Source organism: Ictalurus furcatus, chromosome 21 (genome assembly GCF_023375685.1).
Source record: "Ictalurus furcatus strain D&B chromosome 21, Billie_1.0, whole genome shotgun sequence".
NCBI classification, from domain to species: Eukaryota; Metazoa; Chordata; class Actinopteri; order Siluriformes; family Ictaluridae; genus Ictalurus; species Ictalurus furcatus.
Window position 1 is genome coordinate 970679 of NC_071275.1, and position 24824 is coordinate 995502.

The 24824-nt window shown below is 38.6% G+C and overlaps 1 protein-coding gene across 5 annotated transcripts in view; it reads right to left on the minus strand.

Annotated features, from left to right (window-relative positions):
- Positions 1–99: 99 nt before the first annotated feature.
- The window catches only part of tmem51b (transmembrane protein 51b), a 30142-nt gene continuing 5417 nt past the window's right edge, over positions 100–24824 (minus strand). For 2 of the 5 annotated variants that reach the window (XM_053653256.1, XM_053653254.1), the window contains exons 2-4: positions 14352–14407; positions 6321–6766; positions 100–3238 (exon numbers count right to left, since the gene is read on the minus strand). In XM_053653256.1, coding sequence (XP_053509231.1) covers positions 2806–3238; positions 6321–6703 — 816 coding nt within the window. In that variant the 5' untranslated portion in view covers positions 6704–6766; positions 14352–14407 and the 3' untranslated portion in view covers positions 100–2805. Of the gene's footprint in view, positions 3239–6320; positions 6767–14351; positions 14408–14905; positions 14942–24824 lie in introns of those variants that run through there. The other 3 variants (XM_053653258.1, XM_053653255.1, XM_053653257.1) reach the window with 2 other exon arrangements.

A 24824-nucleotide genomic window follows, 5' to 3' on the forward strand; every position in this document is an offset into this window, starting at 1 on the left:
TACAAATAAAATTGAATTGAATTTTATATTATATATATATATATATATATATATATATATAAATATATATAAATAAAATACTACACACACACACAGAGCAAGACCTGTATATTTAGGACCAAAATAACTACAGTAAGGTCAGTGTGCATTACAATACACAAACAAGTTAGATTAGATGTTCTGGCACCTAGGTGGTCGAATGAACTTCCCCTAGATCTTCGAATAGCTGAGTCACTGGCGGTCACTCAAATGACCTCTAAAGACCTCTCTCTTCCTAAAGTACTTAAATGAGCACTTTCATTAAAATAATAAAAATAAATAAAAATTATAATTGTTGTGTTGTCTGCGTTTACCTTACTATATTACATCCCAATAGAGTTTTAAGACTGATGGTATTATTCTTACTCCGTGACCTAGTGAACCAGTATCAGGATGCATTTATTGATAGACTTCAAAGCACTTCAGTAAGTCGCTCTGGATAAGGGTGTCTGCCAAATGACATAAATGTAAAATGTAAGAAAATATAGTACCCTAAATAAACTGTGTTGTTTGCTTTATCATCAACATCACCACCACCAACAACCACCTTTGGTAAAGTAAACATGTCTTATGTACAGTAATATTTTATATTTTCTCCAGTCATCAACTATAGAGCACATTAAAAATGTAAGTAGGACAGTTCCAATTATTGAAAGAAAGATTTTTTTTAAAAAACCCAAAGAATAGGAAAACACCACATTTATTATTACATACAAGACCCAAAACATTGTGAAAATGTTTCTGAAATAAAGACGGTCACATAAGCCCCCCTACCAACACAGTGGCACATTAATAACACACATAATGGTCTGTTAATGTGTACCCATGCTGCCCCTTTTCCAGTTAATGAACAATTGTCCAAAATACTAATGCCACCAATTAGCATTACGTGAATGACACCATGCTAATAGCATTCATTGTTCAGCAAATTAACATATTTGTTCAAGCTCATTGTTCAAACAATGAATAATAATAATGACAGACAGGTAGACATCCATAATCTGAGTTTGAGTACAGATGAGATGAAGGAGCTCTTTTTGATAATATAATGACGATCACAAATCACTACAAAATCAGCAACACAATACCAAAGAACATTATATTTGAATCCAAATAAACCCATTTAGTTCCCTCTGAAACTGTTGGAAAAGAAAGGTCAATTCACATTTTTTGTTCTATACACAAATTATATTTGGGTTTGCAATCAAAAGATGAATATGAGAAGAGAGTTTAGAATTTCAGCATTTATTTAATGGTATATAGATATGTAGATGTGTTAAACGACATACAAAATGTGCTATGACTTATCAGACCACCCAATTTGTAAAAGCAAAAAAAAAAAAAAAAAAGCAAGCCATTTTGAAGCTGAGAAAAGAGGGAATATCAAATCAGACACATTGCACAAACATTGGGCATAGCCAATACAACAATTTTAAATGTTTGAAACCACTGGTGTACTGACCAAATGGGTCGGCCATGGAAAACAACAGGTGATGACAAACCGTGAGAGCTGTGATGAAAACCCCCAAAACAGTCAGTGACATCAACAACCACCACAGGGCAGGGGTAAAGGCATCACAAGCCACGGTTGGAAGAAGACTTTGAGAGCAAAAATATAGAGGCCATACCACAAGATGCAAACCACTCATCAGCAGTAGGAATCAGAAAAACAAAATGGAATTCACAAAGAAACAGAGATAAGCCACAAAAGTTCTGGAACCAAGATTATCCTCTACCAAAGTCAAGGAAAGGCCAAGGTGTGGAGAAATAAAGAATCTGCTCATGATCTAAAACATACAAGCTCATCTGTGAAACATTGTGGAGGTAGTGTCATGGGCTTGGGCATGCATGGCTGCTTCTGGAACAGGCTCACTAATATTTATGGATGATGAACTCATGATGGTAGCAGCAGAATGAATTCAGAAGTTTACAGGAACATTTTGTCTGCCAATTTACAGAGAAATGCATGCAAATTAATCGGGAGGAACTTTATAGATAATGATCCAAAGCGCACTGCCAACTGAACAAAGGACTTTGTCAGGGGGAAAAAGTGGAATGTTATAGACTCAGCAAGTCAATCACCAGACCTTAACCCAATCGAGCATGCACTTCACTTCCTGAAGAGCAGACCAAAAAGAGAAATGCCCAAAACAACTAAAAGAGGTGGCAGTTAAAGCCTGGAAAGCATCACAAAAGGAAAAACCAACAACTTGGTGATGTCAGTGAGTCACAGACTTGATTATTATTATTATTATTAGAAAGGGATATGCAACCAAAAATTAAGTGTTATTTACTTTAATTTATTTCAAGACTAATCTGTGGCTATACTTTTTCTCACCTAAAAATTGGGTGGTCTGGTGCAAAAGGTTTTATGTTTTATGTTGTTTAAACACCTTTAGACGTAAATACCAGGAAATAAAAAATGAATCCTCAACTCTCGTCTCATATCAATCTTTTGATCACAAACCAAAATGTCTTTGTGTAGCATAAACAAACGAATAGGCCTTGCCATTTCAGTAGTTTCAGAGGGGACTGTAGATAAAAACTCTAACATTTTGTCCTAGAAGAAGCACAGGGCTTGTGGATGATCACATTCAAAAGTAAAATTAAATTTCATACCATTTCACAACTACACCACTTCTTTACAGCAATTCTTTGAAGCAGACCTATACCACCCTATTCTAGACTTAAGCACAGCCAAGTGCAATAACAGCACAGGTGAAGAAAGATATACACCAGGACAGTATTCATACACAGCTCAATCAATCACACTGGTTCTGTGGGGAACTCAGGCACTTTGTCCACGTACTGTGGTGGAGGTGTCAGGGGCTCAATGGTCACTCGTCCTCCCTGTGGTGGGCTCTGGATGTTCATCCGGATATCTTTGACATGGAGCTTCTCTGATTTAATCCTGCGCACACGGAGGGGTCTGAAGATGTAGCTAGCTCGGCTGCTGCTGCGAGCCGGCTTCGCACTGGTTTCATCTGCTGGGGCACCAACACGAGGAACAGGAGAAGAAGCATTTTGACCGCTCGCAGAACCTGGTCCTTCTCCTTCATTCTCCACTGCAGCAACGAGGTCATCATAAGAAGGTAGCTGTGAGGTACTGTGTTGCAGGTTGCTCTGGCGGATAGGATAACGCCCACTAGTCACAGCTTCATCATAGCTAGGCACATCATAGTTTGGGGTAGAAGCCAATCTGCAGCAAACACACAGAAGAAGCAGGTCAATCAAACAACTTTATACAAAAATACAGTTCCACTAGTGGTCTGTGTTTAGAATATGACCTAAAACGCTACATAATATTAATAAACATAATTATCAAATATAGTTGCAAGCAGCAATTAAGGGGTGAAACACTAAGAAGGCTCCTAGAGCTAAACAAACATGGCAGGAAGGATCAACTGTAAAATAAAGCAACTTTAGAAATGTGTATGATTTTAGGCAAAATGGTTGAACATTCATAAATACATTCAATTGTTCTATGATTTGATTGTTTATCATTTTTGACCAATAGGTGGCGCTATGACCAAATTGATGTGATGTGGTCAGTGTGGGTTCCCAATGACACACAAAATTTGGTGCCAATATGCCAAAGCCTTGCAGAGATTCAGCCTCTGAATAGTCTTGGCATTATGCCATCAAAATTGATGATGCGTTAAGCAATAACAGTTTAGTATATGAACAAAATCCATACATTTTTGCTGGCATGGTCTGAAGATGATCTGAATCAAATTTGGTGAAAATCAGGCCAATGCTCTAGAAGCGTTAGAGTTCGAAAAAAAAGTTTTCAACGAAATTCAAAACGGTGGACAGCAAGTTTGATTGACCATGGCATAACTGGTATCATTGTTCTCAGCATGACTCAAGGAATCCATCAAGACCAGTCATTACAATAGCCAAAAGTAATCAAACGTTACTAGCATTTTTTTAATTGCATTATAGTTTTTGACCGTTTTAAAAAACACTAGAGGTACAGGTACCAAGTTTGGTCTAAATACACAAATGCACAATGGAAATTTGGCCTCATGTCCATTTTGGCATGCTCAATGTCTTATTTGTTTCCACGTTGTTTGAGAACGGTTTGGTCTATCAAAAAGCTTGTGATAAATTTTTGCCAGAATCGTGTGAAGATGTCTTTGAATTTCGTGAAAATCAGACAAATGTGACTGAAGTGCCTAAATGAGGAGCTAATCAGGCATGATAGGAAGCATCAAGACCAAATGTAAAAAAGAGCAATTTAGACATTTGTATATGATATAGGCAAAATGGTTGAACATTCATAAATAGAATTAATTATTATATGATTTAACTGATTATCATATTTGATCAATATTGATGTTATGTGTTCAGTGTGCGGTTTCAATGACACAAAGATTGGTGTCAATATGCCAACGTAGAGATACGTAGAGATTCTCTATCAATGTGCCACATTTCACAACTTTTTTCCATACGGTTCTATGGGCTGCCATAGACTTTCAGAGCGGAATAATAACAATAATAATAAGAAGAGGAAGAAGAGGAAGAAGACCACTAATGATTACAAGAGGTGCCTACGCACCTTCTGTGCTAAATATAGCTGCAAACAGCAATACTTGGGTCAAGCCAATTATAGGCACCATGAGCAGCAAAAGAAGCTTGGTGACTTTTTTTGGTTAGAGTCCAATAAACAATGTATGAGGAGTTAGAAAAAGTAAACTTTAATCATAAAAAAACATTTATTTAAAAAAATAACTAAAAATAGCTACTTACTTAGAAATTTTGTCCAGTATGTGGTACTGTTTTGAAACTGCTCAGATAGCATCTGGGCATAACAGTATCATGCATAGCAGTCAAGTATTACAAGCCAAAAAAGCCATTTTTGCTATCTCCTGACCAATAGGGGGCAGTGTGCCAAAACTCTGCAGTTAACCTTGGGGCCTAAGGGTGATGAAACATGCCAAGTTTTGTCACAATCCCTTTTTGCAAGTTCTTCGTCAAATTCGTTGAAGTGATTCAACGATTTTTTTCATGAGTGCCTCGAGATGATGCACACCAATTTTTATGCGAATCAGACAAACGGTCTAGGAGGAGTTCGAAAAAGTAGGTTTTCAAAACACTTAAAAATGGCGGTCAGGAAGTTTGGTCAATTATGACATAATTGGTATCTTTGTTCTCTGCCTGACCCATGGAATCTATCAAAACCAGTCTCATGAAAGAAGGCAAATGGAATCAATAGCTATTAGCATTTTTAAAAAATAGAATTATAATTTTGAGTCTTTGAGTCTCTTCAGAGTATGGTGCCAAAGACACTTACTGAGGTTCATGGCGATACCCCAAGTTGTTCGTAAAATACAGCATTTTATGTCTAAATTCAAAATGGCCGACAACCAAAAAGGTTGACTTTGTCATATTCTTGGATTTGGTATGCCCCACGGAATCTATTGAGACCAATATGATGTTTTTATAACAAACGGTTCTGAAGTTCTAAGCAAAAACGTGCTTTTATAAAAATGGCAGAAAAATTTTCATGAAAGAAAATCACATCAATCAAATCGAATGACTGCATAGAGGGCAACGTCTTTAGCCAAGGAATCAGAGAAAAAAAGAATTTTGTTTCTAGGACGCATGATTAAAAAGTTAACAAATGTGAGTGCAACTTTGGACAATAGGGTTCAAGCCCCGAAGGGCAAATAATAAGAAAACTAACGATTACAATAGGTGCCTACACACCTTCAGTGCTTGGCCCCTAATAATAATAATAAATAAATAATAATAATAAAAAAAAAAAATAAAAAAAATAAAAAAAAAAATAATAATAATAATAATAATAATAATAATAATAATAATAACACTACTAACAATTACAAGAGGTGCCTACACACCTTCGGTGCTTGGCCCCTAATAAAGCTTCATCATTGGTAATCCCTATAATAATCCTGCAATCCTTCTCTACCTAATGCATGAACTATAGGATCTATGAACATTTGTGGCTATAGCCAACACATTAACTACCCATTATGTCTACCATTTTCATCCTCATACTCTATGTAGAATATATACATTTTGTTGTAACTCACTGAACACACAATATACAGTAGGTGCATACTTAAGTTATACAATTACTGATCCTGCACCTGCACTGAGGACCACCACTGAGCATTTTTTTTTGATCTTATATATAATTTGCATTGTTTCTGCTGTAGTAATTTGTGATTAATTTGATTAATGTTATGTATTCTATTTTGTTTGTAATGATCAATTTGCTCAGTAACCAACTGAAAATGTAGCAAAGGACTCACGTCTCTCCTGCTTCTTCAGGCACACGGTCTGTGTACTGAGTACCAGTGGCTGTTGTCACACTGCTCCTTCTGTGCTTGTTTCTCACTCCCAGGCACACAGCCAATAGCAGCAAGGCCAGTCCAGCCCCAACCAGCACAAAAGCCACAGCTGAGGTCTTCTGCTTGCTATCATTGGGAACAGCATCATGTTGCACACCTGTGTTATTCCAACGCACCTCCAGTGGCACCATGCTCCACAGAATCATGACAACTCCAAGCGCCACCAGGCCCACACCCAGGGCACAGAATGCATACTGAGAGCTTGAGCTGCTGCCCTCACCAGAGGAGGAGTTAGGTCGCACATGGCCCCTGCCTGAGCACAGAGGCTGCCCACTTAAACACATGGCACCACACCACACCCTGCACACCGCAGTCTCAGAGAAGAATGTTTCAGAAACAGTCCAAACCTGGGGAATCAGACAAGTAAATTAGTTCACAGACAAAAAGCAAAGCAAAGCTTGCAAACAGCTTAATGAAAAAGAATGACCGTTTGTGGATAGAAACAATTATTAAGAAGATTTTTTATAATGATTGTATGATGAAGATATGATAAAATGGGATGGCTTATAAATATGCTTGTAGAAAATCAAGTACTAATATAAAAATACACCATTTCTGTACTGGATGTGTGAATACCACAAGTTCATATGGTACTGATGAAGCAGCATATGTAAGAGGTAACTTATTTATCCACTCTGCAGAAACACAGACAGTTTTTTGTTCATTACATTCAAGAAGGCTAAATTTTTTGCTAAATTTTTTTACAACTCCACAGATTTTATATTACCATTCATTTAATTGGTTAAGTCAATTAATGAGTTAAGTCTTTATTTCCATAAGAGGTCATTGCAAAAGTAATAGCCAAGAGACAGATTTATTTCAGCTTTTATTTACCATATCAGATTTTCATGGGGGTCAAATGTTTACATACAGTTCATCAGTATTTGTTGGCATTGCCTTTTATTCATTTATTTATTTTTACTTTTGTGGTAGCCCACAAAACACTTAGGAGTAACCTTCCTCAAGATTCTCACAGTACATTACCACAATTTTGTCAGACGTTTGTCCTGACAGAACTGGTGTACCTCAGTCAGGTTTGTAAGCCTCGTGGGTCACACATGCATTTTTCAGTTCAGTCCACAAATTTTCTCTGGGATTCCACTTTATACCAGAATATTCTTGAGACAAATGTGAGGCCATCTATCCAGCAGCTTAAGCAGGGCTGAAAGTGGATGCAATGGTACAATGATCCCAAAGAAACCAGCCAAGTTACATCTGAATGTCAATCAAGGTGTTGGAAAAATCAAGGTGTTGGAATGGCCAATTCAAAGTCCAGACCTCAAGCCTATTGAGACGCTGTGGAGGGTTCTTAAGAGTTGTGCATAAATGAATGCGCCTCAATCAACAAAGAACTTAAGCAATGTTGTAAAGAAGAGTGGGCCAATTTCTCCAAAACGATGTGAGACTGAAACTCTTACAGAAGACATTTACTTCAAGTTATTGTTGCTAAAGATGGTTCTAAATGTTACTGTATTATAGGTTGTACTCCCCCCTCCCCCCGGTTTCTGAATTTTGGTTTACATATTGATATCTGTTGGGTTTTTTGTTGTCACCTGAGACTATTCGTTTGTTTATAGAAGTTGGTGAGGACCACACAATTGTTATTTAGGCCCTAATAAATAAAAAACATTAGTACACCCTCCTTCAATTCTTTCTTTTTCCCCCCATGAGTATAGTTCATGTGATGCCATGACCAAAGGCATTCTATAAGGAACAAGTTATAATCTATTATTATAATCTATTCTTTTCTATTACTCTATTCTACCTTCAGAAAATTGTCCTTTATATACAGCAACATATTCTGATATGCAAACTACCATGATGATTCAGTGAACAAGCAAATTATTGTATGACTTAGTCAATCATCTGTTAAGTTCTAGCATGCATTAGTTACTTTCCCCTAAGAAGATTCGGCCACCAGAAGCAAACGCACATCCTGCTTTCTTTCCCTTTCCTTTTATTCAAGTTTGGCATGACTGCTGTTTTGGCAGAAAAAGCCAACTACAAGGTATGACATGATGCACTAGACACAATACAAGACATAACCTGATACAGGATTCATGAGACAATATTGACAAGACAATACTGAAACAAGTACAATATGACACTTAAAAAAAAAATATCTTGTAACGAAAACTAAATAAACCACTGCAATATCAATACATTGTATTTTTAGAAAAGCAGACTGATTTAAGAAGGGGCTAATTTTCTGGAGACAACCATGGCTTTGCACTTGCTTGGTTCAAATATTACCTTCCATTTGTCAGCCCAGTCCTTGATCCTCATTAAGTAGGCATTCAGACTTGTCTGTACCTGCTGTAGGTCTTTAGCAGATGTGATCCGTGCAAACAGGGTAGACTCGTCAGCATATATGAATAGCTGGTTTTTGCACACCTTTAACAAGTCATTGATGAAAACTGAGAATAGCAGAGGGTGTAGGATAGAGCATTCCCATGTTGTCCAGGATCAAATAATCCATCTTACTTTTGTGTCAGTTTTTCGACGCAACACTGGATTGGATCATCATGATCCACACCTTTCAAGATTACCAAAACCGGATTACCAGTGCTCTAAATCAAACTACATATCACAATGTAGGCTATTAGTTACGTAAAGAACAACAGGTAGATTAGGCAACATGTGGTCACTAAGTGTTTTTATTTGAAGATACAAAAAACAGCACAATAAGCAATGCAAACATCCCCTTCCCACAAACAAATATACATTATTCACAAATACATTGTGAATATTTTGAACATGTTTTAAATCATAAAATGTCTAAATGTCCAATAGTTCACAAAATAAGAACGTTCAGATTTCTTCATGTGTGGAGAGCAATAAGGGATGCAATTGTTAGAAACTACTTTTGACTGGTTGATCTCTGATGATTGTGTCATTGTACTTAATATACAGTGACAAATGACAGTTAAAATTAAAATATATTATTTTTCTTTGATTTTGACAACTGTTTGGGGGATTATTTATGGGGACAAAATCTTTTTTCTTTACTGTCCTGAAAGGCATAATTGGTAACCTAATGTATACTTTATCTACTTTACCACTGTAACAGTTAAACAAATCAAGTGTATAAATAAACGTATATACTACATGATACAAACATTGTATTATTTGACCAGTTTTAAAGTTTTATTACATTTTCTTGCTGAAATCCTCCCTGAATCCACCCTACTGCTAGGATCAGGACAATCCTGATTTTTTTGGATCCCAATCCTATTAAAACGTTTGGAACACAAACTGGAGTTTTGATCCAGATCAAAACCAAGATTGGATTACATGATCTAATCTGATTTGAGAATCCTTTTTTTCTTTTGAACAACGCATTTTCATGATTAGATACAATCCGATAGTCAAAATCCGATCAGATTACTTCTGAACAACTAGGCCAAGCAGAGGGCATTCATCAAAGGTTTCTCAGAAGACTTCTGATTTGACCTTAGCAGTGATGAACACACTATTGTTTTCCTCGATTACAGGGATGTCATTTTGGCTGGACCACCCACTTAGGCTGTTTACAATCTGCCACCACTTTCTGCTGGTAATGTTGCTGTCTTTCTGTTTTCTATTGTAGTTGATTCTATCAAGCTTTTCAGCAATGATGTAGTTGCACCTTGCTTGTTGAAACATTTCTTTGGTTGAATAGTTAATCATCCTCTTCTGGCAGCCTGGTTGCAATCATCACCAATCCAGGCTTTGTCACTAGGCTTCTTGGCGATTGCTTTGCTTGGAATGAAGAGGTCCATAACCTCCAGGAATGTAAGTGTGACATCACTGCAAACCTTCTCTTATTTGGACAGTGACACAATTTTCAGAATTGTGCCTCTGTATACCACCACAATGGATTTGAAATTAAGCAATCAAGATGTGACTGAAGTATAGACTTTCAGCTTTAATGCAATAGATTTCATTAACTGTTTAGGAATTATTTGAGTCTTTTTTTTTCTTTTTTTTTCTTTTTTTACAGAGTCAAAAGTGCAGGCCCATTTTCACAGGCTCAAAAGTAACTGGACAGCTGACTGATACAGCAAATAGTTTCATGGCCAGGTGAGGCCCGTTTCCTTGTTATTTCATGACAAATTAAGGAAATAAAAGGTCTGGAGTTGATTACAAGTGTTGATTTGGTAGCTGATTTGGTCGCTGTTCATGGGAACGCTCAATATTCTGTCCAAAGAGGTGCTTATGCATGTGAAGCAATCATTAGGCTGGAAAAAAAACACAATAGACCCATCAGAGGGATAGAGAAACTTCAGGACTGGCCAAATCAACAATTTGGTACATTCTTGAAAAATAATATATTATAATAATAATAATAATAATAATAATAATAATAATAATAATAATATTATATACACACATATTCTATATATATATATATATATATATATATATATATATATATATATATATATATATATATATATATATATATATATATATATATATATATATACATATATACACACACACACACACACACACACACACTTATATATATATATATATATATATATATATATATAAATAAGAGAGAGAGAGAGAGAGAGAGAGAGAGAGAGAATACATTGGGGAGCTCAGCAACACCAAAAGGCCTGGAACGCTATGAAAGACAAGTAAAGTAAATGAATGCAGAATTCTTTCCTTGAATTTTGAAGAAAAACACCATCACAACATCTAACCAAGTCAGGAACACTCTGGAGGAGGTAGGCATATCATTGTCAAAGTCTACAATCAACTGGCACCTTCATGATTATAAATACAGATGGTTTACCTCAAGATGCAAACCACTGGTAACACTGATGAACAGAAAGGCCAGATTAGACTTGGCTGAAAAACTTCTATTAAATAAATAAATAAATAAAAATCTTGGCCAGTTCTGATGCAAGATTAACTTGTACTTAAAATGATGGGAAGAGAAGAGAATGGAGAAGGAAAGAAAGGGCTTGTGATCCAAAGCATACCACATCATCCACAACATGTGGAGGAGGTGTTATGGCAAGGGCGTTGTGAGGGAAATTATTCATTTTTACTTTGTAATAGTTTTGTTCTTGTTCTGTTTCATTCTCATCAGAGGATAATGCCTAAGAAGGCCATGTCATGTCACTGGGTCACTAGTGTTTATTCATGATTTAGAAGTAGCAGGATGAATTCTATAGCATAGAATAGAGATATACTTCCTGCTCAGATTCAGTAAAATGCTGCAAAACTAATAGGACGATGCGTCTCAGTACAGATAATGAGTTTTTAATTATCACATACATATGCACAGTGAAATTATTTTCTTCGCATACCCCAACATGTTAGGAAGCTGGGGTCAGAGCTCAGGGTCAGCCATGACATTTTCAGCCTGAAGCAGAAAGGGCTAAGGGCCTTGCTCAAGGGCCCAAGAGTGGCAGCTGGGCAGTGCTGGGGTTTGAACCCCCGGCCTTCCTATCAGTAACCCAGAGCCTTAACCACCAAGCCACCACACGCCCCTAGATAGATAGATAATGACCCAAAACATACTGCGAAGGCAACCCAAGGGCTTCGTAAGGCAAATATTGCCTTAAATTGTCTTAAAAAGATTGTTCTTAAATGTCCAATGACCTCAACCAAGTTGATCATGCTTTCCACTTAAAGACAAAACTGAAGGCAGAAAGACTCACAAACAAGCAGCAACTGAAGGCAGCTGTACTAAAGACCTGTTAAAGCATCTCAAAGAAGGAAACTCAGCATTTGGTGATGTACATGGGTTCCAGATTTCTGGTAGTTATTGACTGCAAAGGATTTGCATCCAAGTATTAAAAAATAATCCTAATATTTATGATTGTTAGTTTGTCCAATTACTTTTGAACCTGTGAAAATGGAGGGACTCTGCAAAAAGATTCCAAACAATTGAGCTATAATTCCTAAACAGTTAATGCAATATTTTTGTTAATCTCCTCAAATTAAAGTTGAAAGTCTACACTTCAATCACATCTTAACTGCTTTATTTCAAATCCATTGTGGTGTTGTACAAGAGGCATAATTACGAAAATTGTCACTTTCCAAATACTTATGGACCCATCTGTACAAATGTGAACAGCTGAGTGAGGAAAGATGAACTTTCCTGTGGTATTTTATTTCATAATGAACTGGAATGTCTAGGGTTATCATCACTGTAATGTGATCACATGTACCCAGGCTTGCAGAGACTATAACCTTTGCAGAAAGATCTGCAAGAGCTCAATCAAATATCTGGTCTCTAGTATCTAGTTGGCACTGTGATTTCCTGTTAAAGGCCAATACAGCTGGACACCTGCAGGACCAATTGTCTAGCTGCGTCAGTGTTGTGACTTCCAAGCCACTCTTCGTGGTGGACATTAAAGTCACAGATAAGCAGGATGGAGTTGGCCCCATACTCTCTCAATCTGAAGTGGGTCTATGAGTCAAGGTAACATCTTATGATAGAGTTGCAATTTGGTCAATAAACAGCATCAGTCAGAAGTTGCGATTTTCAAAAGTGCATGATTTTAGGGCAATGGTGAACCACATCAGTTCAAAATCTCGGTCCCTCCTTGGGTCATGGTGAATCCCCATGAACTCCATCCAAAGCAGTAAACAGCAATACCTCCACCAGGTTTATCCTCACGGTCTCGTTGACGGCAGAGGTTGTAGCCAGGCATTATGATGCAGTCAGCTAGATCTGGAATGCTAGCATCCTGGAAGGTTCACAGTTGGTTTCTCTACTTGACAAAAGTTGCTGAGTTCGCCAATGTTTTATTGCAGGCCACAGATGTTCACCTCTAATATACACAGATCCTTTACTCGTTGTCTATTTTCATGCATTGGCTGATTTATAACAATTCAACCGAGCCTTCTTTTTTTTTTTTTTTTTTTTTTTTTAGATTTTTCAGCTTTTTGGAAGGGGAACAAAGGGTTACTAGCCCACAGGCCTCTTGCACACCTGATTTGAAACACCAGTTGACTCATAATAGATCTGGCTCTTTGAGCAAATAGTAAAAGTAAAAACAAAACAAAACAAAACAAAAAAAATACAATAAAAAAAAACAAAAAACACACCAACTTGCCAAGAAGAGGATGATCAGCACACTTGCACCCTGATGATCAGGACTTCTAATACAAAATGTAATTTTCCCCAATTATTAACATGTTAAGACAGCAGTACTTACACTAGGACCACATGCAGCCAAAAGTAAGCTTTCTGATTACAGAGAAACTCTGGGTGGCTTTTCTGCAGCAGTAAAAGACATTGTTGTGATTATTGACTCCAGTCTTTCATTTGAAGCTCATGTAGATAATATTACTAGGTTAGCCTTCTTCATCTCAAAAATATTGCATAAATAAGAAATGTCACTATTCAATGCACAAAAACTAGTTCATACTACTGTAATACAGTAAGGCATTACAATAATCCAACTAACAATCCTCTTTGGTTTGGATTATTGTAATGCCTTACTATCTGGATCTTCCAGTAGGTGCATAAAACAAGCTCCAGTTTGTCCAAAATGCAGCAGCAAGTGTCCTTACTAGAACCAAAAGATATGACCACATGACCCCTATCTTATCCACACTGCATTGGCTCCCAATCAAATTTCGCATTGATTATAAAATACTACTATTGACCTATGAAACACTGAATAGTCTTGCACCACACTACCCAAGTTAACTTTTATTATCCGCTATGCCTACTTTGATAAAAAGGCTATTTGTTGGTACCTCGAACAGTGAAGGCTACAGCAGGGGGCAGAGCATTCTCTTACAAAGTCCAACAGTTATGGAACAGCCTTCCAATTAGTGTTCAGGATTTAGACACAGTCTCAGTGTGTAGGTCTAGGCTGAAAACTATTTGTTTAGTCAACCCTTTTGCGAACAACTATTTAATTGTGTAAAGGACTCACAAGCCTAGAATGATGTGGTAGACTGAGTGTGACTTACATCAAGATGAGCACACAGGAGTTGATTTTGATCCCCACTTCAGACCACGGTCAAGGCTGTAGAAACCAGAGTGCACATATTTAGAATTCCTCCATCAGGAGGAAACCTATTGTTATTGTTAGTATTCTTATTATTATTATTATTATTTTCCTCATCTCACTCAAGTGCCCAATAACCCCAGATCTGAATGGTAAAAATTTTTTGCACATTGAAAGTACAGGCCATGAGAAACTGCCACACCACAAATGGCTCACATGAGCACTACAGGCCACACACAAAATCTATGAAAATCTCCCGCCACCCCATAAGTCCAAAACGTATGAAAATCGGTACACATGGCTTATTTCTCATGGGGAACAAAAAAGCCTTTGGGACCCAGCAGCGATTGATTTTAGCCTACATTGAAAATTTGCCCAAATCTACAAAAATCTTCTCCTCATGAACCATAGGTCTGATTGACTTGAACTGTGGTACATATGTGTGGGATACATGTCTTTCTATAGAGTGATAAGTAATAAGGAATCAAATAAAAATTGGCTCAATTAATTACATACTGGTGAATTGACAACTGTTGCATGTCTTTCTCGTGTCCATAAATCACTGGAACATTCGCCTATGGACTTAATCTGTGCCACACAAAGAGAACACTGCAGTATGTTAACATGTGCGATGGCAACAATGATTTTAAAAGGAATATTATCTTTGATAATATCCGTTATATTATGTTTAACAATATATTTATCATCCACTAGATGGCGATTTTTGTCTTAGATTTAGATAGCAACACAGTAAATCAAATGAATGCTATAGCAGCCGGAATAAATTTAAAATAATGTTAAAGTAGGGTTGTATCAGCCCAAAGTAATTCTCCAAAATTCTTATTGACTCCTGATTTTTCTCTACAATGATCATTTGTGGAAAACTACAAAAATGAACTTAAAATATGCCGTTGACCCAAACACGTTGAAATGTTGCATCAGTGGGATACAATTCTGTACCATGTCAATTTTGAAATGGTCCGCAACATTGAGGAGGAATCCGCCATTGCTGCTTACAGCTCTATTATATGGTGTTTTTATGGTAAATACTTTTGGATGGTAATGTTAAGAATATGCTGTTGATTCTGGAAAATGTTGAAAATGAAGTGCATTACAGGCCATTTCAGTATTATTTTTTCCAAGTTCAACATTTGTATTTGACATATGGCATAACGCTTCCTTCTCATTAGCTTCAGAAACATAAACATTAACCATTTTAAGCATTTACTATGCAAACATTTTTTTAAACACTTTAAAAACCATAAATAAAATCAACTACAGGCCTATCAATGCAATAAACAAGCAAGAACAAGAAAATTTTCCACTAATGAAAAATATTACTTTATAACACAGCTGCTAATAACATTTATGTTTCAACTAGATTGCACCTGAATGTTACCTTGCAACACATTGAATTGTTTTGGCCGAATGTGCGTTGTGATGATGTCACATGGTGCGTCTTGGTCCAAATCTATGAAAAATCTGTGGTAATTTTGAAAAATTGTAAGCACCTCTGAATAGTGAGCTTGATTTTATGTTACTTCTGCAATAGCAGAACCAATAGCACACACACAACCATAATCAGTCATAACATTAAAACCACTGAATATTAAGCAGCAAGTGAGCAGTCAGTTCTTGAAGTTGATGTGTTGAAAGCAGGAAAAATGGGCAAGTTTATGGATCTGAGTGACTTTAACAAGGGCCAAATTGTGATGGATAGATGACCATGTCAAAGCATCTCCAAAATGACAGGTCGTGTGTTCCCAGAATGCAATGGTTAGTACCTACCAAAAGTGGTCCAAGGAAGGACATCAGGTGAACCAGTGCCAGCGTCATTGGTACCCAAGGCTCACTGATGAGCATGGGGAGCGAAAGCTAGTCATTGTGTTCTGATCCCACAGAAGAGCTACTGTAGCACAAATTGCTGAAAAGGTTAATGCTGGCTATGATAGAAAGGGATCAGAACACACAGTGCATCACAGCTTACTCTGCGTGGGGCCATATAGTCACAGAACAGTCAGTGTGCCCATGCTGATACCTGTCCATCGCTGAAAGCACCTACAATGGGCACTTGAGCATCAGAACTGGACCATGGAGCAATGGAAGAAGATGGCCTGGTCTAATGGATCACATTTTCTTTTATATCAAGTGTACGGCCGGTTGGATGTGCGTCACTTACCTGGGGAAGTTATGGCACCAGGATGCACTATGGGAAGAAGGCAAGCCGATGGAGGGAGTATGATGCTCTGGGCAAATATTCTGCTGGTCCTTTGGTCCTGGCATTCATGTGTTACTTTGACACGTTAGCCTTTGACAGATTGTGTACAAATCGGAGGAAAAATCAAGACATTATTACCCTCCCCAGGATTGGCCAACCAAAGATCACTCCAAGAGCAAAACGTAATAGTCCACGAGGTCACAAAGGAACCCAGGGTAACTTCTAAGCAACTAAAGGCCTCTCTCACATTGAGTAATGTTAATGTTCATGAGTCACTGAACAATAATGGTGTGCATGGCAGGGTTGCAAGGAGAAAGTCACTGCTCTCCAAAAAGTACAATGCTGCCCACCAGCCATTTGCTAAAGCTCACCTAAACAACCAAGAAGGCTGTTGGAAAAATGTTTTGTGGATGGATGAGAAGCATTATGTTTGGAAAAAGGAAAACACCGCATTCCAGCATAAGAACCTTATCCCACCTGTGAAACATGGTGGTATCATCACGGTTTTGGCCCGTTTTGCTGCACCTGGGCCAGGACGACTTGCCATCACTGATGGAACAATAAATTCTGAATTATACCAGCGAATTCTAAAGGAATATATCAGGAAATTTATTCATGAACTGAATCTCAAGAGAAAAGTTGGTCATGCAGCAAGACAGTGACCCTAAGCACACAAGAGTACCCTCCTACCTCAATTCTCTCTGAAGGCTTATGTTCCCTCATGTAATCTGCGATCAATCAACGACCGACGCTTAGTAGTACCTACTCAGCGTGGCTCAAGGTCCCTTTCAAAAACCTTCAAACTAACTGTTCCTCAGTGGTGGAATGAACTTCCAACCTCAATCTGGACTGCAGAATCTGTCACCATCTTCAAGAAACAGCTAAAGACCCACCTCTTCCGTGAACACCTAACCAACCCATAAAAAAATATATACATATAAAAAATAAAATTAAAAATTAAAAACCCTTACTCTCAATTAACAGATCTTGTATGGTAGCACTACTTGTATTGTTCTCTGCTTAATATCGCATTGCTTGTATTTCCTCATTTGTAAGTCGCTTTGGATAAAAGCGTCTGCTAAATGAATAAATGTAAATGTAAGTTGTTCTAGCAAAGAATGATTTAAGAAGAATACATTTAATGTTTTGGAATGGCCAAGTCAAAGTCTTGACCTTAAATCCAATACATATGCTGTGGAAGGACCTGAAGCAAGCAGTTCATGCGAGTTGAAGCTGTTATGCTCTGAGGAATGGGCTAAAACTCCTCCAGGCCGATGTGCAGAACTGAAACGGGTACCGGAAATGTTTAGTTGCAGTTATTGCTGCACAAGAGGGTCACACCAGATACCGAAAGCAAAGGTTCACATACTTTTGCCACTCACAGGTATGTAATATTGGATCATTTTCTCAATAAATAAATGACCAAGCATAATATTTTTGCATCATTTGTTTAATTGGGTTCTCTATCTACTTTTAGGACTTGTGTGAAAATCTGATGTTTTGGTTTATATTTATGCAGAAATATAGAAAATTCACAAACTTTCAAGCACCACTGTATATCTCCCCTCCAAAACTATTGGAACAGCAAGGCCAATTCATTTGGGTTTGAAATAAAAAGATGGATATGAGAAGAGTTGTTCCAAGATGGCGCTGGTGAGGTTGGCTGCCATCACAACTGCTCCAATCATACTTTGTTTTTGTTTATTTTTTGCAATTTTCCTTAATTTAACCTCTTTTTCTCCTCACCATGGCTACTATCAGTTGCAAAAGAAATACTCTTATTTCTATTGGTTTAAAATCCACTCACCTATCAATGTTTTTCTTCACACTGTATCAATGCTGGCCAAGCAAGCCGGCATCACGAACAGGCTGAAGGCTTGTGCACACCATGCTCCCCTGCCTAGTATCCTTTTAGCCAATGTCCAGATTCTGGAGAACAAGCTCAATGACCTCAGAGCCATAGTTAATTTCCAGAGGGACATTCAAGACTGTGATGCCCTCTGCTTCACAGAGTCATGGCTGAATCCAGCGGTACCAGACCATGCCATCAAGCCAGCTGAGTTCTTCTTGGTTTACCCCATGGACAGAACAATGGAGTTGGGAAGTCAAGGGGCAGTGGAGTTTGTCTGATTGTGAACAGCAGCTGGTGTAACAGTGCAAGCATTGTTCCCCTCACACACTTCTGCACACCCAACCTGGCACTTCTATCCATCAAATGTCATCCTTTCTACCTTCCTCCGGAATTGACCTCAGCCATAGTGCTGTTTATATTCCACCTCAGTCACAGACACAGACACATTTATGTGAACTGCATGAGGCTCTCACTCATCACCAGGATGATGTGCTCATTGTAGCAAAGGACTTCACCAACCTCAAACACACAGTGCCAAACTTCCACCAACACGTCACCTGTCTCACCAGGGGAGAAAGGATCCATCTGCTATGCGCTGAGATCTCACATCGCTGCCTATAAAGCAGGGCTTGCCAACAGGAACATGGACGAGTACAAGGCTACATCCTACGATGTGGGCAGAGTGGTAAAGGAGGCGCTACAAGGGAAAACTATAGTCACAGTTCCAAGAGAGTGGCTCTAGGAGCCTGTGGCAGGGACTGAGAATGATAATGGACTACAAAACCACCATCCTCCAGAATGGTGAATGCGGATGCTTCTCTGGCAGATGAGCCAAACACTCTTCCTTATTCTGGCTAAAATGCCCACTCAGACATGACACGCATGTCTGACAGATAGTAAAATGACCAGTCATCATTCGCTTTTAACGTGACATTACATAATATTATACAATACCACTTTGAATAAGACTTTCCTGCATGCCAAACATTACCCAGGACACTTCTCGTAAAGAGTAGGGATATAACCCCGATGTCCTGGCGAAATTCCCACACTGGCCCTTATCTATCCCTGAATCTATCCCAGAATATTTTGTGTGACATAAAGCAATTTTAAATCCATGTGCACCGTATTTAATTGTACATGATTAATGTAATACATGTACCTGTTCATGTGTGCCGGTCAGAAACTTCATCTCTTCATTACCTGACATCTTGGACCTATTACAGGTCATATACCGTCCAAATCACGCTACCGACGACACCATCATATACCTCCTACACACAACCCTGAGCCATCTGGACACCAGGAAGGGAAATTATGTTAAAATGCTGTTTGGCAGACATGTCTCACCCTCCCTCATCCTCAGCACTGGTGCCCCCAAGGTTGTGTCCTGAGCCCCCTGCTGTACTCAATGTAAACTTGTGACTGTGTGGCCACTTTCAACACTACCACCATTGTCAAGTTTGCTAATGACACTATATTGGTGGGCCTGATCTCTGATAATAATGAGAAGGCCTACTGTGAGGGGATTAAAATCCAGGAGAACTGGTGCCATGACAACAACCTCCCCCTGAACATCAGTAAGACAAATGAGTTGATAGTGACGTCAACATGAATCAAGTACTAAGATCTGTCTTACGATCAGTGGGACCCCAGTGGAGAGAGTGGACAGTTTTTAGTACCTTGGTGTTCAAATCACACAGGACCCGTCACATCAACACCATGGTGAAGAAAGCCCGGCAGCATCTTTGCCACCTTAGACACATGAAAGACTTAAAACTGCCCTCTAAGGTTCTAAGGAATGGTCTGCACTTATATAGCGCTTTTATCCAAAGCGCTTTACACTGTCTCCTATTCACCCATTCACACACACACTCATACACCAATGGTAGCAGAGCTGACATGCAAGGCGCCAACTTCCCATCGGGAGCAACTTGGGGTTCAGTGTCTTGCCCAGGGACACTTCAGCATGTGGAGTCATGTGGGCCAGGAATCGAACCACCAACCCTATGATTAGTGGACAACCCACTCTACCACCTGAGCCATAGCCGCCCCAAGGAACTTTTACACCTGCGCAATCAAGAGAATCCTGACAGAAAGCATCACATCCTGGTTCGGGAACAGCACCAAGCAGGATAGGAGGTCTCTCTAGAAGGTTGTGAGAGCAGCTGAGCACATCACATCACCTGCACTGAGCTCCCTGAGTTGCAGTCAATCTACAGCAAGCAGTGCCGGATCAAGACCAGGAAGATATCGAAGGACTTCAGCCATCCAAACAATGGATTCTTCTCTCTGGTATGGTCAGGGAAGCGCTTCCACTCCAAGTGAAAATGAGGAGGAGCTTCTTCCCACAGGACATTCAGGGCCCTCACACCAAGGACTAGAACTTGTACTTGCTTACACAACACTCTAACCACCTACATTCGTTTCTTTAATACATATTTTATTAATTCAGCTTCAGTAACCACTTTATCCTACATTACCCTGTATTTATAAATATATCATGTATGTGGGCAATTTTAATACAACTACCTCAGCTTAAAGTTGTACAGCATTATATTGCACAAATAACTGCACATATCTGCACTTTATCCCATTCATAGTCAGACTGTTGCTGCCACAATATTTGGTTGCATGCGGCTCATTGACATAAAATTGTTGGTTTCTTCTTTTGTGGTACTTTTCCAGGCTTTAACTGCAACCTCTTTCAGTTGTTTGTTTTGGGGGGTTTCTCCCTCTAGTCTCCTTTTCAGGAAGTGAAGTGCATGCTCGATTGGGTTAAGGTCTGGTCAGTGACTTGGCAAGTCTATAACATTCCAATTTTTCCCCCCCTGGGAAAGTCCTTTCTTCAGTTGGCAGTGTGCTTTGAATCATTGTCTTGTTGCATGATAAAGGTCCCACAATTAATTTGCATGCATTTCTCTGTAAATTGGCAGACAAAATGTTCATGTAAACTTCTGAATTCATTCCACTGCTACCATAATGAGTTATAACATCAATAAAGATTAGTGAGCCTGTTCCAGAAGCAGCCATGCAAGCCACAGCACATGACACTACCTACACCATGTTTCACAGATGAGCTTGTATGTGTTAGATCATGAGCCAATCCTTTATTTCTCCACACCTTGGACTTTCCATGACTTTGGTAGAGGCTAATCTTGGTTCCAGAACTTGTGGCTTATCTCTGTATTTCTTTGTGAATTCCAATCGGTTTTTGTGATTCGTACTGCTGATGAGTGATTTGCATCTTGTGGCATGGCTTCTATATTTCTGCTCTCCTCCATCCTCCCGGCAACCTCAGAGATCCTCCCACAGCGGCGCGTCCTTCCTCCTTCCTGGGTTTTGGAACCTTTATAACAACCTTCAAGGACTGGCAAGGAGGAGGCGGGAAAAGGCTGAACATCAAGTTTAATAATAAACAGAATCCAAACAACATGAAAGCACACAAATTTAACTCCAACACAACGTGCCCGCGCCGCCCCACACCAACCTGATTATGTGGTTGTGACGGGTTAGATCCTGCCAATTTAGTCATTATAAAGACTATACCATTGCTGGTTTGAGTTGTATGAGAAGTTTGTTAGCCATTTAACAAAAATAAATTACAAATGACTTACAAAATAAAGCCATCGGAAGGGAAAATGTACTCGTCTGGGAGAAGAGAGAGAGATGATATACAGAAAACGTGAATTCACCAAAAGTAATCAATTTGTGCATGCACACAGCCCATACACATGACTGAGAAACACAAAGAGAGCGAACTAAAACAGTTACTGGAAAATGAAGGGAATGGGGAAAATAAATATTAATTTGTGCAGTGATGTAATATTGACTAAACCACTGAATCATTTTTCAGTGAATGGCCTACATCCTCTTTCAGCTCACTTTGACAAAGAGAGAGAGAGAATCATTTAACTAATCATTTATAAGGTATTCGTTATAACTTGCTATTCCCCCACTCTCCCGCTGCAGACTCAGCATAAACAACACAATGTCTATAAGACAGTCAGTTATTAATCTGATTAAAATCCATGACTGCCTTTGCAGTGTTCTGTTCATTCAGCCCTTCCAGGATTTTGCAATTGCAGAAATTAACACAAAATCAAGCAAACTTCGCAATATTCAGAGGAGCTTGGAATTATTCAAAATTACCCCAGATTTTCAGCAGATTTGGACCAAGACTCATCCTGTGACATCATCACAAAGCGCATTCAGTCAAAAGCTCTCTTTAATTCACATCCCTCGGACAGGAGTACTAGAGTTGGGGTAGAGTTGAGTCCGGACTCGAGTCCAATTATGAAGAACTCTGACTCGTCACGCACTCAGGTAAATTTGGTAATTGAGTTTGTGTCTTGTGTAACATGAAACAGATAAAAAAAATAAATAACATAATTAAGATAACAAGCAGGGGTGCAGCTTGTGAACAGGCAAGGCAGGCAACTGCTTGGGGCCACAGGCCATCACGAGGCCTCCAAGGGCCGACAAACATTACTCCATGGCAATGTCTCAAAATGTGGCAACCGCAGTGACAATGGATGACTTGCAATGACATGACCATTGGAAACCTCCTGAAAGGAGCCCCATGTCATTCCCATCAACGTTTCTGTCAGAAAGTGAAAAAAGAAAGATAAAAAAAAGAGAATGAGGAAAAAAGATAGCAGGACAGTAGTAAGTGGATCAGATAATGACGATTGTTTAAGTATAACAGTAAATAATAGAATGCTGTTATTTAGATATGGAGGGCACAGTGGCAGCACTAACCAAGGCCCATAAGCAGCATTTGTAGAATCAATGCTTAAAGGGTGTTGACGAGCACTGGCCTTATAATTTTTTCAATTTCTGTAGTATTTCTTACTTGAACACAACTGAACGACCTACCGGAGAAAACGTATCATTATCATGAAATAAGATTTCGCTCATATCGCCCACCCCTAAACATTAGCATTTGGTGATTCCAGTCTTGATTTTCATGTCAAATGTGAAATGTACTACATAATGTAATAAATATCAAACCCTGCTGATAGGGATTTTTTTTTTTATTAAAATGAAAAAAGTTACAAGAACTCTATACTCTCTCAGCCTATATAACTGTGGGAGAAGAGGCAACAAATAACACGAACTGGAGGACACAATATAGTGTGATACAATAACAAAACAGGTTAATTTGTATTTTAATACACTTGCAATGTAATAAATTCTACATATAACTCTATATACCTTTTTTTCCTTGAAACCATTTTTTCATAGGAAACTAGTTGAGGTGCTGATGACATGAAATAAAAATATTAAATGACAATTAGTTTGTGAAGATTAAAATATTAATTTAACAGCTCAGTGTTACGTTTACAATTGCAATTTCAAATTTTTTTCAATTTAATTACTTTCTAGACTCAGTTGGATTCAACTCCGATTTGGCCATTAAGGATGCGGACTTTAGTCCAATTCGGCCCCTTTTGGACTCTGACACGGACTCGACTAGTTAAGGACTTGGTCTCAACTCAAACTCGACAAAGGTGGACTCGGACCCAACACTAATGAATGCAGCTAAAAGGTCTTGTTTACCCAACAAACATCACTGTGAAAAACCATGCAAAACAATTACATGCAACTGCAATTTCACCAATTCAAATAGTTTTCTGCAAAAAAAGCATAAAATCCTCTGCAAATTGCATCGCAAATTTAGAAAAAAAAAGCAGCCTCAAAGTCCTGGATTGATTGGTTGATACAGAGCTATAGGAACGCGCTCCCAAAATGTGGAGGGATTTAATGACAAAACAGCACAATACGCTCCATGCTCTACTGCCTTCTACTACACCAGGGTATGCCATGGTTCCACTGGAAACTTGCTAGACTTTGCTGAGGTGTTACAGATTATCCTGGTTTGTGATGAACTGGCCTTTGTTGTCAGACTACTAAGCACATAGTACAATGAGCACCACAGGAGCTACAAGTTGGATCACACAGGCAACATGCAGTTACTGGAGCAGAGAACAATTGTTGATTACAATCCCCTGACTGCTTACACTATTGCAGGAAGACAAGTGGCTACTTTGAAGCATTAAATTTGCCTGTCTTTTTAGGTGCATGATTATAAACGTTAATGCTGTACTGTATCAGTATTTTTATATGAAAAGCATGAGTTAATTTTTTTTCTCTCTTTCTGAATGTGTACCCCAGCAAAGCTCCGAATTGTTTAAGAGAATGACATCCGCAAACTGGTTCTGCCCTCAGGCATCCCCAGTACTCTTCAGGACCTTAAAAAGCATTATCCAAGGACATTTAATATTCCAGACTGCTTTATTGATGTATGAAGACATGGAATTCAGGGGCCAGATTTTTCACATAGAACTAAATGGAAGATAATG